Source organism: Rhinichthys klamathensis, unplaced genomic scaffold (genome assembly GCF_029890125.1).
Source record: "Rhinichthys klamathensis goyatoka isolate OS25496 unplaced genomic scaffold, OSU_Roscu_1.1 h1tg000250l_1, whole genome shotgun sequence".
Lineage (NCBI taxonomy): Eukaryota > Metazoa > Chordata > Actinopteri > Cypriniformes > Leuciscidae > Rhinichthys > Rhinichthys klamathensis.
The window spans coordinates 105,170-122,310 of record NW_026606772.1 but is presented as its reverse complement, the minus strand read 5'-3'; the positions used below and the strand labels follow the sequence as shown (position 1 = coordinate 122,310).

Genomic DNA, 17,141 nt, shown 5'->3' with positions numbered 1-17,141 from the left:
AGTTAATAGCCATCTCTGTTTCTCTGTGAGGCCTTTCTCCCCACTGCCACTAGGTTTGGGTTTGAGAAGTTTTGTAAATTGAGTCCTTAATGTGGTTACTCTTGTCTTCAACTCTTCCACTGAAAATACACAACATACACTGATAAACACCTCTATTCAGCTTTAATCTTATTAAAATATAAATGGGCAATACTAATCTTTTAATGTCCCTTGAATTATTTTTTTTTCTCAAAATGTGAAAAACAAACATAATATAAAACAATTATAAAGGTTGGTGCCTGTGTTTGATTTTTTTTTACAGTCTATGGTTACCTTTATGCTCTGTTGAGAGAGGAGTGAGTGTGTGTGTGTGTGTGTGTGTGTGTGTGTGTGTGTGTGTGTGTGTGTGTGTGTGTGTGTGTGTGTGTGTGTGTGTGTGAGGGATTTGAGAGTGTCTTGTGGACGTTATATATTAATGAATTGGTATGTTATCTTTTGACAGACATGTATGTAGCAGATGGTAAGGTTAACTGACATTCCAACAGTTAATGTTTACATTTGCTAGCCTAGTGCGCTAACAATTTACGTTATTCTCACCTGGTACGTTTAAAACAGATGCGATTTCTCCCCAGCTCTTCTCTTTATCGGTGCGGTTATGGTACACTTTTGAAGAAACGTTGTATAGGCATTCATGTTGTTGCCACATTTCAACAAGTCTCTCCTCCATCTCCGAAGTCCAACGGATCCGTGTTACAAGTTTCGCGGTCGCCATTTCGAAATGTCCGTCACTTCCGTCTCGTCGTAGACTTGTTTCCTATTGGCTATGTGGCAGTACTGACGTAATCACAATCTTGCTCATCCCGATAAATATCAAACATGTTTGATATGATCGGGGCGAGCCCGATTTGTGTGAGAGCAGATCGGGAGGTGCAAGATTCGATCTGTGAACGCCTCACATTACCAGATAATCTGTGCCGAACATCGGAACCGATCGAGGTCATCAACAAGATTTTTTCTCCGATTCTCGGGAGGGGGAAATCGGGCATAAATCGGCCTAAAACTCCTGTAGTGTGAGCCAGGCATTAAAGGAACACTCCGACTTTTTGGGACTTTAGCCTATTCACCTTATCCCCCAGAGTTAGATAAGTCCATACATACCTTTTTCATCTCCGTGCGTGCTATAAGTCTGTTTGACGCACCCACCGCTAGCCTAGCTTAGCACAAAGACTGGATGTAAATGGTTGCAGCTAGCATACTAATCCAAATAAGTGACAAAATAACGCAAACATTTACCTATTTACATGTTGTGATTTGTATAGTCACAGAGTGTACAAAAAACAAAGTCACATGAGACACAGACATATTTTAACCGTATAAATACTGGGAACTATATTCTCAGAAGGCAGCACCTGAGACGCGCCATGGTGAGGAGCAGAGAGAACGCGTCTCAGGTGCTGCGGTTATCACTCCGCCAAAGTGGCAGTGCTTCGCCCTCTGAGAATATAGTTCCCAGTATTTATACGGTTAAAATATGTCTGTGTCTCATGTGACTTTGTTTTTTTGTACACTCTGTGACTATACAAATCACAACATGTAAATAGGTAAATGTTTGCGTTATTTTGTCACTTATTTGGATTAGTATGCTAGCTGCAACCATTTACATCCAGTCTTTGTGCTAAGCTAGGCTAGCGGTGGGTGCGTCAAACAGACTTATAGCACGCACGGAGATGAAAAAGGTATGTATGGACTTATCTAACTCTGGGGGATAAGGTGAATAGGCTAAAGTCCCAAAAAGTCGGAGTGTTCCTTTAAACCAGCTGTAAGTTTAACTTGTAACGTTACTCCACAATTTAACTTGAATGAACTTTGCAGAATTTTTTTTATCTTCTCATGATGGTTTGTACGACGGCGAGAAACTAAAAAGATTTGCAGCCTTAAGGGACGTTGTTTTATAAGGCAAATGTAAAATTTATGAGCCAGAAATTTGGGGACAGATCCCTTTGGTTGGTTCAAATTTAACAGTCTATTTTTGATGTCTGAAAGCTGGTTCAATTGATGAAACCGTTTGAAGATTAAATGTTAAAATTCTTCCACCAGTAATGAGTTCTGAGGAAGAAATACATGCAGAAAAAAAGACGCTAAAACGATATATTTTTGGATATTGAAGTGACCATGCAGTGAGCCGAATACACATATCTCTTTATGATGCAGGGCTACACAGGAACGTTGACCTTGAATTGCCGTTATTCCTTTTGTCACAATGACTGTGGGACTTCAGCACAATAACAACAGCAAATCACTACTATTCCGTGCTCTAAATCCATTCAGAAAGTGCTGCAAATGGTTTTTGATGTCACAGGGGCATTGCAATTATTATATGTTCCTCTTGTAAATTATTAGCACTTCTTTCTGTTAAGTGTTTGGGTGAATTGTGCGGTATGGTTGTTCTAATAATTATGAATATTAGTTGGCATAGCGTGTCGACACGTGTTTCATATCCGGTGACTGATTTCCTCTCATATAAAGAAGGTAAAGAATAAAAATCTGTTTTTCTTGAACTTGTGGTGTACACTTTCTCTGAACTCTGCAGTGTTCCTTAGTAAATAGCGCCACCATGTGGCTGAAAAGGTATAACGCAAACAATGGGAATAATAGAATGATAAAGAGTAAAGAATAATGGAGTAAAGCATAAATTAAAAGCTATTTATGCTATTTTATTTGTGCATTTATTTATTATTGTCAGTTACTATTCAACAGCAATTGTTAAATTAAGATGTATATATGTGTAATTAGTTTCTCAAAGAAAACAAATCTGTATTATAACCGAAAATAAACTACAATATTGAATGAAGTTCCTCCTTTGAACAACTAAATCATGCTGCATTTATTCAAATAAAATAAATAAATCAAATGATGTGTGGACAAATGTTTGATTTATTAGATTTTTATTATAATGTTTATATTCCACTTTACAAATTCTTACAATATTCCTGATGCAAAAAAATCCCTTCTTTTTTCAGAGCATGTTTTTGGCCTTAATTAACTTCATCTTAATACAAACATGATCACAGAATACATAGAATTTATATAATAAATTACTTTAAAAAAGAAAACAATAGCAAAAAAAATAAAATAAATCCAGTAATAACTGAACCACAAAATTTGCACCAAGTTTCAAACAAAATTGAAAATGTCAGGAGGACATCCAGTCTTTGAAACAAAACAGATCTGCTTTCGTAAGCTTAAAATAACACGTAGGGAAAACAAGGGCAGACGAATCACAAAACAAACTACTCGGACGATGTTCCTTTAATATGCTAAACACTAAAGCTGTACTTTTTGAAACATCAAAAAGCAAAACTGGCGTATAGAATAACATACGATACATTCAAAACATCAATGAGAACTTTGAAACGAGCGATAACGCATTCAAAATAAAGTGACGATGCATTCAAGACGAGCGAAAAAAGAAAAACGCAAGATCAAAGCGGAACGAGTCCCTCGATCTAATGACTTCGTAATGCTCCTTGATGTCACAATGTAGAATGTTACATTGTAACAATGTAACAAAAGCATCAAAGACACAATGTAACACTGTAACGTTTTTGTGCAATTACTGATTGACTCAGTTTTATGGCAACGTAATTGAGATCAGGCATTAAATGTACAAAACTTTCATCGTGATAGTCTTGATCTACAATCAGCTGATGTCTTACAGATCTTGATAATAATATCATAAATAGTCAAAGAGGAGCTGATGAAAGAACATCAATCTTTGAGTTTTTCTGGATACGGTCAGCAACGCATCACACATTGGGGGCGTGGTTTAGCGCCAGGTGAACGAATTCCGGTTACCATAGTTATGTGTTGTTTCTAAGCGGAAAATGAATCTCATGGCAATTAGTAACTGTTTCACTTTATTGGCATTCGTATCTAATTCGTACAATCTCATTCGTACGTTTTTGTATGATCTGCTTACGCCCCAGTGGCGGTTACATTTAGTGGTGGGGTTAGTTTGTACGATTTAGCCTACATTGTACCAATTCATACAAAAGCGCTGCCTAGTAACATAGTTACGTTTTCCCGTAAGATCAGGTTTGCCGCTTTTTAGAAAGAAAATACTGAAAAGTATTGCTGCGTTCACGCCATTTTGTACTTACCGTAATCTGTAATACCGTAATTATTACATGTGCCATTATATTTGGAGCTGTTTACGTCCTCGGAAGTATGCGTTTCTATGGCAACACTATCAACGCCTAAATGAATCTGCAGCGGTCAGGTGGTACAGCGGTCACATGGTACAAGTAGGACCTCTTAGAAAATTCACATCTTACAAGCTCGGCGAAGACGTGAACGCTTTTTACAAGATGTAATTACAACATGGCATGAACGCACCTTATTTTTGTATTTTTTCTGCCATCCAATTGACTAAAATAAACTATAAAATAATGTTTTTAACGAATAATGTCTAAAATAGCCACAGTTACACTGTAAAGATGGGAGTAATATTTGAATGGGAAAAAAATGCTACAGAAAAATGTTTCTTGGATGACATCATGTTCCCTTACCATATATGGTAAAACGTATTTATATTTAATAAGACAATGTGAGCACTTTTATGGTAAAATGTTGTTGAAACATAATTTCATGTTAAATTTGAATGTAATTGTGTTATTTTATTGTCATGCGCGTAACCCTATTGCTGTTTTTTTTTGTTTTGTTTTTGCAGTGTTTTGGAAATGTATCTTCATTTTATTCATAAAAATATGGTACCCATGGTAACCAGTATTTGCCCCTCCCCCATTCTGATTGCATCTATATATGCCCGTTGTGCAACTGTATTTCTGATCAGTGCGGACGTCTATTCCAAGAACAGACCGTTTTCAAAGCCATTACGCTGTATTAACAATCACTTAACAATATAGAATTCAGCACAATAAATATAGAAACACAATACAAAACAAGGCCTCAGAAAGTGTGTCTCTGAATTGTTCTCTGAGAAATAACATGAGTGAACAGCGCTAGAATCCTGTCATTTTTCACCTGCTATTAAAATCCCATGAAAACTGCCTGAAATTCCACATTATATTGAATATTGAATCTGTGTTCTCTAGTTCCTGGATATTATCATAGCTTTGCGTGTGTGTGTGTGCGTGTGTTTTAACAGTCCGAGTCTTGGAGTCATCATCGCGGCATTGACGCCCAGAGATAGAGGGTGTGCGGTCACAGTAAGACGCAGTGCAGCCTCTGGGAACCCGAAGGTCTGTCCGCCCGCCATTTGGCTTTCCTCTTCTTCTTCAGACCCCGTTCTGGAATCTGCTGACTGTGAACAGAGAACAACATCAATGCTATTGAGACGAACGGGAATGCTAACGCGTAGCTAGCTTTGTAGCATACGGAGGGTCAAACTAGACGTAACTCCGACGCACCGTATCACTCTGACGAGCTCGTGAAACGCTTTGTCTACATTCATGGGCGGATCTTTTGCACTCGTCTCAATATACGTGATCTGTGATGAAGACATAAAAACACAACAATTAGAATAGCAAAAATTATTCATAGTGAATGTGACATGATTAAAAAAAGATTTAGTATTATTAGTATGATTATATTATTGTTTTTAATACAAATATTAGAACATGTCTGATAAGAAAGAATCATGAAAAATTCAACATGAAATCAAAATTCTTAAACGTTGATGGTCTTATTGTGAACTATTTATTGGTTTGCATTATTGTAAGAAAATACTGTAAAATATTGCATAAAAGATTAATTAATAACAAATTATTGATTAATAAGATGTCTGAAATATGTGATGAAGAACTATAATAGCAAAAATATTAATAGCAGATTTGTTGCAATTAAATTAATAATAATAATTATATTATTGTTGTTGTTGTTTTTAGTATTAAAATATTAGAACATGTTTGATGAGAAAAAATGAATAAACAAATCAACATGAAAATAAAATGGACTATTTCTTAATAAACATTGATTGTCCTATTGTGAACTATTTATTGGTTTGCAATATTGTAAAACATATTTTTAAAAATAGGTGTGATGTGTGATTCTAAAAGATCTATGATTATTATAAATAATAATTATATTATTATTATAACATGTCTGATAAGAAAATGAAAAAGATTCAACATGAAAGCAAAATTGACGCTTTCTTAATAATAAACATTTCTGAACTGTTTAATGGTTTGCAAGCATTATGAAACAATATTGTAAAATATTTTAAAAATGTATTTAAATAAAAGGTTAAATAATAACAAGTGTATAGATCAATAATAATAATTCATATTAAAACAAAAATATAATGTAATAATAATGTAAACATAAAAATAATAATGTAGAAAAATGTCATTGGTCTTATTGTGAAATATTTAATGGTCTGCATTATTGTAAAATATATTTTAAAATATTTTTCAAAGATTAAATAAGATTATATAATCACAAAGGGATCAATAATAATAACGAATATTAAAATAATAAAAAAATAATGTAAAAATATAATATAAAAATAATGAAGTAAAACATTATTATTTTTCAGAATTTTTCATCAAAACATACCAACTTTCTTTTTTATTCTGCTAATGTAATCGAGGCCTTGTGAGTTGGAAAAATAATACTAACCAATAACATAATCTCCTAACATGTTTTACTTTTCACAATCCAATCAAATCCCAGTAGATAAAACCATATGATTTTCATATGAATATGCTGGTTCATTCAGAATGATGTCCGAGGTTTCACTCACGCTGTGTTTGGAGGCCATCTCTCGTCCCTGCTCACTAGTGATCTTGCGTAAATGCACCAGGTCAACTTTATTTGCCACCAGAACCATGGGAAACGACTCCCTGCGACACAGGCACAATCAGGAGACACAGTCAGGGGCTTTTACTCACAGCTTTCAACTAAAAACTTTGTTTTGGCAGTTACACGACCGGTGTTTTGGGGGCCTGAAAACACAAACGTTTGAAAACGGGTTTCAAAGAGCAAGTTTTTGAAACGATACCGTTATCGTCTCTGTGCAGGGAGATAATATATATAGGGCTGTGTTGAAAAAATCGATTCACCAATTCTGAATCGATTTTCATATTAATTTCTAAAGATCGATCCGTAACTCAGAGGATCGATTTAATAATAGGAACTTTAACTTGCCGCGACTGGGAGATCCCTGTATGCGCATTGAAAGGCTTTCACTCAGCGCGCACACTGTTTCAACATCGGGCTTTGAGTGAGTCATTCGTTCATTCAAAGAACACGTTCAAAAAAGCTGATTCATTAAAAGAGATGTAATGAAACAAGGTGTTAATTATTTTTAACTTGGAGTTCCACTTTTCAAGGCTCAGCTGAGCAGCAATGCGTCGCATGGGTAACGCTGAAGCTGATGCTTCACTTATTAGAGACCAATATGGCATTGATTCAATGCGTGACTCGCTGATTTTATTTCCCCGCGGCTTCCTCGCGCTGTGGAATGCTGACCAGCGCTGCTCCTGACGCACATTTATGGTAAATACCCGTGACGTGAACGTTTAAAGGATGATATGACAAATATTTCGCTTTCCTTTGACACGGCAACCTTTTTCACGAATACATATGACTTCAAAGACAGCAGCAGGTAACCCGCACGCGCTCTGCCGATCTCTCTCATTCACTGTCTGTGCGAAGCCTCTGTAGGCTACACATCACCACGATAAACAGTCTTGTTTGTTATCATTATGAACTTGTTTAACATTCAATACACATGCATGAAGTTCAAAACAAGCAGTTAAATGTCTATAATAGCCTAATAGTATCAATATGTTGCATAACTACAGTCCTGTAATTCAGGTAACAGCTGGAAAAAACAAAAAAACTCATATCTAAATCTCGAAAATCAGATCAGATCGGATCGGATCGAATCGAATAATGATAATCGATTCAAGATCTTGAGAATCGGAATCGAATCGATTCTTGAAATTTGAATCGAAACCCAGCTCTAACAAATATTAAAAAAATATTAATTTGTGAGTGATTTTTTTTTTTTTTTTGAGATCGACACTGGCGACAATACAAATTGACACGTTGTGATTGTAAAATGTGCATGTTATGTGCGCGTTCTGTGACCGACCAGGAGCCTAATATCACACCATTTGTTGTGTTGACCTAATAAAATCAGATTTAAAATGTAAGTTCATTGTTATGTGGATCTTAAAAAAATTATTTGATGCCTTAAAGGAACACTCCGACTTTTTGGGACTTTAGCCTATTCACCTTATCCCCCAGAGTTAGATAAGTCCATACATACCTTTTTCATCTCCGTGCGTGCTATAAGTCTGTTTGACGCACCCACAGCTAGCCTAGCTTAGCACAAAGACTGGATGTAAATGGTTGCAGCTAGCATACTAATCCAAATAAGTGACAAAATAACGCAAACATTTACCTATTTACATGTTGTGATTTGTATAGTCACACAGTGTACAAAAAACAAAGTCACATGAGACAGACATATTTTAACCGTATAAATACTGGGAACTATATTCTCTGAAGGCGAAGCACTGCTACTTGGGCGGAGTGATAACCGCAGCACCTGAGACGCGCCGTGGTCTTTGTGCTAAGCTAGGCTAGCGGTGGGTGCGTCAAACAGAGTTACAGCACGCACGGAGATGAAAAAGGTATGTATGGACTTATCTAACTCTGGGGGATAAGGTGAATAGGCTAAAGTCCCAAAAAGTCGGAGTGTTCCTTTAAGTGATTTTTTTTTGTCTGGAGCCCTGCTGAGTAAACAACAAAAAATTACAATTTGCGAAAACAGTGATGTCATGCGCATGTGAATTATGTGTTCAGTCTATAGGCGCGTAGTGTTTCTTTTGACATCGCCATCTACTGGCCTGGCATGAATAACACAGCGTTTTTAGTTGATTGGTGTGAACTGGTATTGTTTTGACAACGTTGTCATCTGTACGTGAAAAATGTGAAGGAAAAAAACTTTCCGTTTTTGTCAAGTAAATCGCACTGTGTGTTGGTACCTGTCCTTCACTCTCAGAATAAGCTGGTGGAAACGGTCCACGTGTTCGAAACTGGCTTTATCGGTGACTGAGAAGACGATGAGAAAACCGTCTCCGGTCCTCATGTACTGCTCCCTCATGGCACTGAACTCCTCCTGTCCGGCCGTGTCCAGAACTACACAAACACACAGATCGCAACTGCAGTATCACACAAATACACACTGTCGTTTACTTCATTCAGTTCAAGACCCCCCTGTCAAGTTTTTAATGTTGTTTATATATGTCTATGTGGTGTTTTTAATATGCTTTCAGACAAACCATGTGCAAATTCATCAGTCAACACCATTGCTGAGTATTTTCTCCTTAACTGCAGTGAAAAAGAGACTCAAAAACACAATTTGAAATCGCCCTTGTCACAAGCATGAACTGTATATCTTTCCAAGTTGTTCAAAGCGTTTCTAAGGATGCTGATTGTTAGAAGGCAGACAGGAACATGGTTTGAATAACATTAGCAACACATTATTAGCTGTTTGATAACGTAGTCAAGCCAAAGGCTAATCATGATAATTACAGTTATGCGTCCGACGTTGTAGAGTCAGTGATACATAAAACGCATTACCATTCTGATACATCAACATGTAGATGAGCCTCTATGAGTGAGTGGAGGCGGGGCTCATTTGCATATTCGTGACTCCACGTATACTAAATTAAGCAAGGGTGTAGAGATATATTCAAGCTATTTAAGACATGAATACATTTTTTTCACAGGAAAAAAAAATGTTTAAATATGTCATTTTGGTGATCAAAGATGAGTTTTAAGGGATACAATTATTGACTACACGGGGACTTTAAGTATTTTTTGATTTACTATTTTATTTGTAAATTAAACTTTTCACTGTCATTGTTATGTTGATAATTTGTAATGAAAAAAGAAAATTGTTAACAGTTATATAATTCTTATCTTAATCTTTTATATTGAAAGGTAAAAGTACAATATTTGACAAATTCGTTTATTAAATTAAGCTTTTTCGAAGTAATATTTGCTCCTCTTTTGTAGGGATGTAACGATTCACTCGCAACCGGTTGAAAATCGATAAAAATGTGTGACGATTCAAGTCGGTTGAAATGTTAAACGAATCGCGATACACGTTTTAAACAGCAGGGCGCGTTTACTATAGCCTACTGTGAAGTTGTGAACCTCGCTTTACAATAGCACAATAGCAGCGAGCACACACTGGCGTGAAGCTAGCGAGTGTTTTCACTTCATTCATGGAACTTGATCTTGTGTGAGCCAAGCTCAACTTCCATAGGAATGAACTGAAAACGCTCGGTTTGCTCCGCTCGCGCCGCACCAGTGTGTGCCATAGACTGGTGTGCACGTGCCGTCAAACAGTAGACATGGCTTTGGCGACGGCAAGCGTAGATGTTGACGTTGACTCATTCAAATCGGAGGTGTGGCGGCATTTTGACTTTCCGTAGACTAATAATAATCACCACCGTGAGTAACACCAGTCACCTCCGTTTTCATGTAAAAGTCATTAATACTACAATTGCGAGAGCCACGGAGATCACAAGGTGCATCAGTGTTTCCGTGGCAACCAGGTGTTGTATTTATTTTACTATCTCTTTCTCTAAATGTGTTTTTTTTTTACTCTTACTAGTGTAATGATACAAATTATAACAAAATTAGAATCTTGCCTTTATTACAATGTAAAACCCCTGTCAATCTGGTACTACTAATTTTACACAGTCTTTTACATAGTGTGCGAAGGTACCAGTGTCCAGCCTCTTGACCAAACAGACAGAAAGACTGAGTTGAAACAACCTTGAAGGGAATTTTTTTAATGTAGTTTTATTATTTGAGAAATATATTTTAAATTAAAAAGAAATGTGCAGCATTTTGTCTGAGAAATAATAAAAGGGACACTTTTGTCTTAAATCGCATTTGTTAAAAAAATCGTGAGAAAATCGTATCGTGAAACCAGTATCGTGAATCGTATCGCATCGTGAGATGAGTGAATCGTTACATCCCTACTCTTTTGTATGTTTTTACTTCATTTTATAAAAAAAATCTTATTTATTTAATATTTAATTTTTTTCTTGAACTTTTCACTCATTATGTTGATAACTTGTAATGAAAAGAATGAAAATATTTTACATTAATATAATTATAGATTTTTTCTTATTTAATATATATAAGTCCCCCTGTAGTCAATAATTTTATCTCTTAAAACTCATCTTTGATCACCAAAATTACATATTTAAATGTTTTTTCCTTGAACATTTTTTTATGGAATATAACTCTACACCCTTGCCTCATTTAGTATATGCGGTTCTATGAATTGCAAATTAGCATCAACACCTCTGATTGGCCATTGTGTTGACGCGCTCAACAAATATGTCTCTGATTGGCTATTGTGTTGACGCGCTCAGCATATACTGTCTCTGATTGGCCATTGTGTTCACGCGCTTAACATATATGTCTCTGATTGGCTACAATGATCAACAATGACATCTTTGACGTTTTTCCCCGAGCGCTTAAGCCTTACACAGATACACACGGGAGCGCTTAAAAGCATCCCTAATATATCCGCTGATAGACTCCTGCTTTAAAATGCTCCAGTGTGTATCTGTGTAAGCGCTCGATAAAGAGTGTCAAAGACAACATGTTTTTGAAGCGTTGATCATTGTAGCCAATCACAGACATTTATGTTGATTGCGTGGACACAATGGCCAATCACAGACATCTATGTTGACCGCGTGAACACAATGGCCAATCAGAGACATATATGTTGAGTTATTGTAATAAAAGCATGTTGTTTGCTTTGGTTATTTTAGTTTAAGTATTTTTATTTACTATTTTATTTTTAATATTTGATATTACAAATATTATATTGTTATATTGATCATTCATAATGAAAGAAGAAAGTATTTTACAATTAAATAATTCTTATAACATATTCAATAAATATAATTTATATAATATATATAAAAAAAAATATATATATATATATAATTAAACTTTTCACTGTCATTGTTATATTGATAATTTATAATGAAATAATTATTTAATATTTTAAAAGGCAAAAGCTCCTCTTTTGTAAGAATATTTTTCCCATTTTGCAAGTTGCTTTGGATAAAAACATCTGCTAAATGCATAAGTGTAAAAAAGACTTTTAAATATATATCTTAATTTATGACATCTCTTCGTATTACACATGGGACATTTAATTATTTATTCATAATATAATCATTGTGTTTATTGTTAACTAAAATTAAAACGACTAAAATAGAAATAACACTGAAATAAAATATAAACATTAAATGAAAAATGTAATAGAAAATATATCAAATAACTGGAATAACTGTATTTGCACTTTAAAAAAGTTGAATTAATAAAACTGACAAAAGGACATAACAAATTACTAAAACTTAATCTATAATGAAAATTGTAATATATAAAAATAAAAGCTAATACTCTAATAGTACATAAATAATACCAAAATAACTCTGAATATAATGCAGTTGTGGTATATAACATAATATTTTATTTCTTCTTTCGTTTCTTTCCTTGCAACTTTTGACTCTAAATATTTGATAATTTCCAAATATCTTAAAGATTTCTTTAATTGTTTAAACTCTTTTAACTCTAACTCTTCATTTTGTGATTAATGTTTTGTGCTCATAGAAATATTTAATAGTCAGAAATGACTGCTTCATGATTTCTTCTTGTGCATAAAATAAACTCTGATATGTTTTAGCTTGAGCTGCACTGCCCTCTATTGGCATGGTATTGAACTGCTCACCGTCCAAAATGGCCCATTGTCCATCAATCTCGGTGTGTTTGAGGTACGAGTCCTCGATGGTGGGGTCGTAGTCAGGGACGAAGATCTTCTGGAAGAACTGTATGGTGAGGGCGCTTTTCCCCACGCCTCCGTCTCCCACCACAACCAGCTTATATGTGGGCAGGTTGTCCCCGGGAACCACGCTGGTCGCCATGGAGACAGCTACACCTGCAATAGAGAGAAAATGGTGTCAGATGAGAGATGCTGCTGTCGATTTGCCAGGCAAGCATACAAATGATGCATATTATGTATATACAGTTGATAAGACGTTAATCTGTATTATTTAATTAGCTGAAATGATAGATTCAGTATGATAAATTGTCTTTGCACTAGTGCCTTTACAGAGTTTCTTTGTTATCTGACAACATTTTTATAGATAAAAAAGTAATAAAAAAAATATATATGATTAAAATATTTTTAACAGCAATCACTATTGTATAAATCAAAACTATAAAATAACTATAAAAAATAAAAAGTTAAATGATCACAAATGGATCGATTGATAATGATAATAATAAACTGTAATAATAATAATAATGCAAAAATATAATATAAAAATAATGTAAAACCATATTATTTTATCTACTCCTTTATCTGCATTTACAATCTTTTATCAAAATGTAACAACTTTCTCCGCATCTGAAACAACTTTTCACTTCTGCTGATGTCATCAAGGCCTTGTGGGTTGGGAAAACAATATTAACCAATAATACCATATCCTAAAATATCTTCTACTTTTCACAATCTAATCCAATCCCAGTAAATCAAACCACATTTTTTTTCTTCTAAATATTCTGGTGGTTCATAAAGAATAATATCAAGAACTTGAAAGGTATGATTCATGAACGAAGGCTTCGTACACCGATTCGTTTAAATTTTATTTATTTTTTAAATCTGACTCAAACAACCAGAACATTCTTCAAAACATCTCAGTGTTTTACGAAAGAAATAAAGTGAGTTTAAGTACGACATGAGGGTGAACAAATGCTGATCGAACTTTAATTTTTTTTGGGTGTGCTGTTTCTTTAAGAGAAAAGAAACAGCGATTCAGACTTTTAATGTCTGAAATGCCACTAATGGACTCTATATTGGCATAAAGAAGAAGGCTTTTCCCAGACATCCAACCAGATCATCACACACACACAGGAAATGCGGTCTAGACGAGACACTTGGATTGCCACGCTGTGATTTTGCAGTGTGATCTCAGCTCAAAACTGCCAACAACAAGAAAGCCCCTGACAGATTGACCACCAGTGAGCTCAAACTGTACAAACCAACGTCAAAGCTTCTGAAACACAGGGAACAACCTCAAAAACACAAACACAACCTCTCATTTCAGAATTAAACACCTCAAACTGCTGGATCTTTACCCCTGATGTCAGATGTCAGTATTACACATCTCTTCCAGTTACTCTTCCTGTTAACCACAATAGAGGGAAGTTCAGGATTTCCTTTCTGAAATCATCTGGGATATGACTCCGCTTCTTAAGGATGGTGAAACCACCTGGATCTAAAGCATTTGTGAATCACATTCTGTATTACGAACCCCCACACATGATATGCGGTGAAATTATGTGTATCGCGGCTACAAATTAAGAATTCGTTCCAGAACTTGCTAATATGTCAGCACGTTTTACTAATTTGTTCCCTCGTTTTTAAGTGAATCGTGTGCACCATGTAATATTTGTTCATCGTTTTAGTAAATCATGCGCACGATATAATAATTTGTTCCCTTATTTTACTAAATCGTGCGCAGAAATATAATTCGTTCCCTCTTTTTATTAAATCGTGCGCACAATATAATAATTTGTTCCCTTGTTTTAGTTAAAACCATGGAACGAATTAGTACAACATGGCCAGGATTTACTAAATCGAGGGAACAAGTGAACAAATCGTAGGAACGAATTCTTACTAAATTTAACTAAATCTAATTTGATATTTTTTGTCTGCATGTCATGTGCGAGGTTCCGTACTAGATAATGTAGTCTGTAATTTCAAATACCACAGTCTAACGACGATGCATATACGACAAACAGTCCATTCGTGTTGCGAAAAAGTGGTTTAACGAAGCCGATATAAATATTACAATTTTACAATGGCAAATTTACAATTTTACAATGGCAAATTTACAATTTTTATACTTAAAAAATATTTACTTAAAAGATAAACATTTAAATTATAATATATTAGCCACTATTTTTATTCAATTTAAAAATATTTGAGTAAATAATTTGCACAATAATTTTTCACTAAAAATAACTGAAAACGTGCGCAATTCGCAATATTTTCTAAATAGACGCTAGGCGTCGCTAAAAAAAAATCGGTCGATTAATCGGCCTTCCGTTAATCACTACTAAAAACAACCATGTCACATACTGTGCCTACTTTCAATCATACAACTGTACTGTCTCTTTTCAACTAAAACTAGATTGTATATTTGTGCATGATGTGTGATATATTGTCATATCTGTGCATGGCTTCAGCACTCTGAGCTATGCATGTATCAATACTCCCACCTTGATCATTCTTGTCTGGGTTGCCTAATGCATTACCCATTAGGCTTCATCTTAGGTATGTGCATATCTATGATATCCATTATATGAAACTACCCTGCAATGAAAGCATCTTCCTGGCAAAAAGGAAATCATGCAGTCTCCTGCATTTTAAGATGTGTGTGTGTGTGTGTGTGCAGCGGTCAATGTTGCAATTCACCAATTTGATCACTTAACATGTTCATGCATAATGCATACATGCATGATTCAACTGGTAAAACATGGATATCTATATAGAAACAATTAGGTATCATCTTAAAACGCCCGTTTAATATATAGAGACCTAGATTTGATTCCTTCGTCCTGTTGATAGATGCAATCAGCATGCATGCATTGAAAATGATTACCTTATCACAAGATGACAGCATATGCCAATAGCCCGATCCGTTTCCACAGATGTTGCTGCCGACATTACCGAGTAAATACTCACGCGGAAACGTTTGTCTATTTGTTATACAACTGGATGCAGTGGCTTTTTATCGGGCCGCGCGAAGAGCCGTTTTCAGTTCCTCACACCTCGAGAGCGCTCACAGTTAGTTCACACTGATTTACAGCTCTGGCAGGGGGAAACCGGGCAGCTCTGTGAGAAATATCAAACTTATTTTAAATACTCGACGGTACATATTTGTGATACTGCTTATTTTGTAAAACGCTATTTACTAAAAAATGGATCATTTGAATTTTAGATAGATATATCAAGGATAAATCTGGAAAATAGCTAGTTGGTCACCCCTCTTCCTCTCGGCGTTGGTACGTTCCGCTGTCAGAGCTCAGTTTGGAAGCACTCGCATTCCTTATTTCAATACTTTTTATTTTTTACCTTATAGATTTGTTTTACTCGTTATATCAGACAAACAAATGAAATATATAGCAAAAATACAGATTAAATAATTAATTTACTGTATATTATCTTAAAAGAGGGAAGGGAGCAAGTTTTACACAAGTTTTATATAGGCTACTGTATTTGACGGATGCCACTTAAAATTTTAATTGAATAAATAAAATAAAAAAATATGTATATTATTGCTATTGAAATAGTATTAATAATAATAACAACTATTTTACATTCAATAAATGAAGTATATATTTTTTTAATTCAAAACCAAAATAGATTTATCGATAATTATAATAGTAATAAAATATTAAAAATATAATTAAAAAAATAGTGAAAAACAATATAATCTTATCTAGGCTACTCTTTTATCTGCATTTACAGTCTTTTAAAAAAAACGTAACAACTTTCTCCGCCTCTAAAACAACTTTTCATTTCTGCTGATGTCATCAAGGCCTTGTGGGTTGAGAAAACAATATTAACCAATAATATCATATCCTAAAATATCTTCTACTTTTCACAATCTAATCCAATCCCAGTCAATCAAACCACATTTTTTCCTTCTAAATATCATACAGAATAATATCAGATTTAATGTCACTGAAAAAAGTGAGACGTCTGAAGGCCCTTTCAAAGTCAGATACACAAGGCACTTTTGTTACATGTCCAAAAAATGGCGCCATGTAAAAAAGGCCCCTACTTCTTGTATCTTTCATTTATATTTTAAGGTTTTAACACCAAATTTCAAATCTGACATGGCTTTATAGTCTATCCAACAAAATTCATTCATTTCAAACTGTCGAGCTGATGCTATGATTCAACTGTTAATTCCCCCGCCCACGCTCTTTGAGTTGAAGATAAGAGACATTTTAGTTTTCCGGCTCATTTGTACACAAACAAATTATGTAATTTACTACAGGAGAATATGCTGGAAACA

The 17,141-nt window shown here is 34.8% G+C and overlaps 1 protein-coding gene across 1 annotated transcript; it reads right to left on the bottom strand.

Moving 5' to 3' along the window:
* Positions 1-4,682: 4,682 nt before the first annotated feature.
* Positions 4,683-15,906, bottom strand: mrasb (muscle RAS oncogene homolog b). Its single transcript, XM_056266606.1, has 6 exons — positions 15,720-15,906; positions 12,782-12,988; positions 8,997-9,150; positions 6,743-6,842; positions 5,409-5,488; positions 4,683-5,302 (listed from the first exon to the last, which is right to left on the bottom strand). Exons 2-6 carry the CDS (start codon positions 12,972-12,974, stop codon positions 5,203-5,205), a joined length of 627 nt encoding a protein of 208 aa, XP_056122581.1. The 5' UTR covers positions 12,975-12,988; positions 15,720-15,906; the 3' UTR covers positions 4,683-5,202.
* Positions 15,907-17,141: the final 1,235 nt, after the last annotated feature.

Excerpts from the sequence above, each read along its gene's own strand:
- mrasb (XM_056266606.1), bottom strand. The coding sequence starts at position 12,974 with ATGGCGACCAGCGTGGTTCCCGGGGACAACCTGCCCACATATAAGCTG. Across the intron at positions 6,843-8,996 it reads ATTCTGAGAGTGAAGGACAG|GGAGTCGTTTCCCATGGTTC; the intron begins GTACCAACACAC and ends CCTGTGTCGCAG. Across the intron at positions 5,303-5,408 it reads GAGCTCGTCAGAGTGATACG|TCAGCAGATTCCAGAACGGG; the intron begins GTGCGTCGGAGT and ends CTCTGTTCACAG.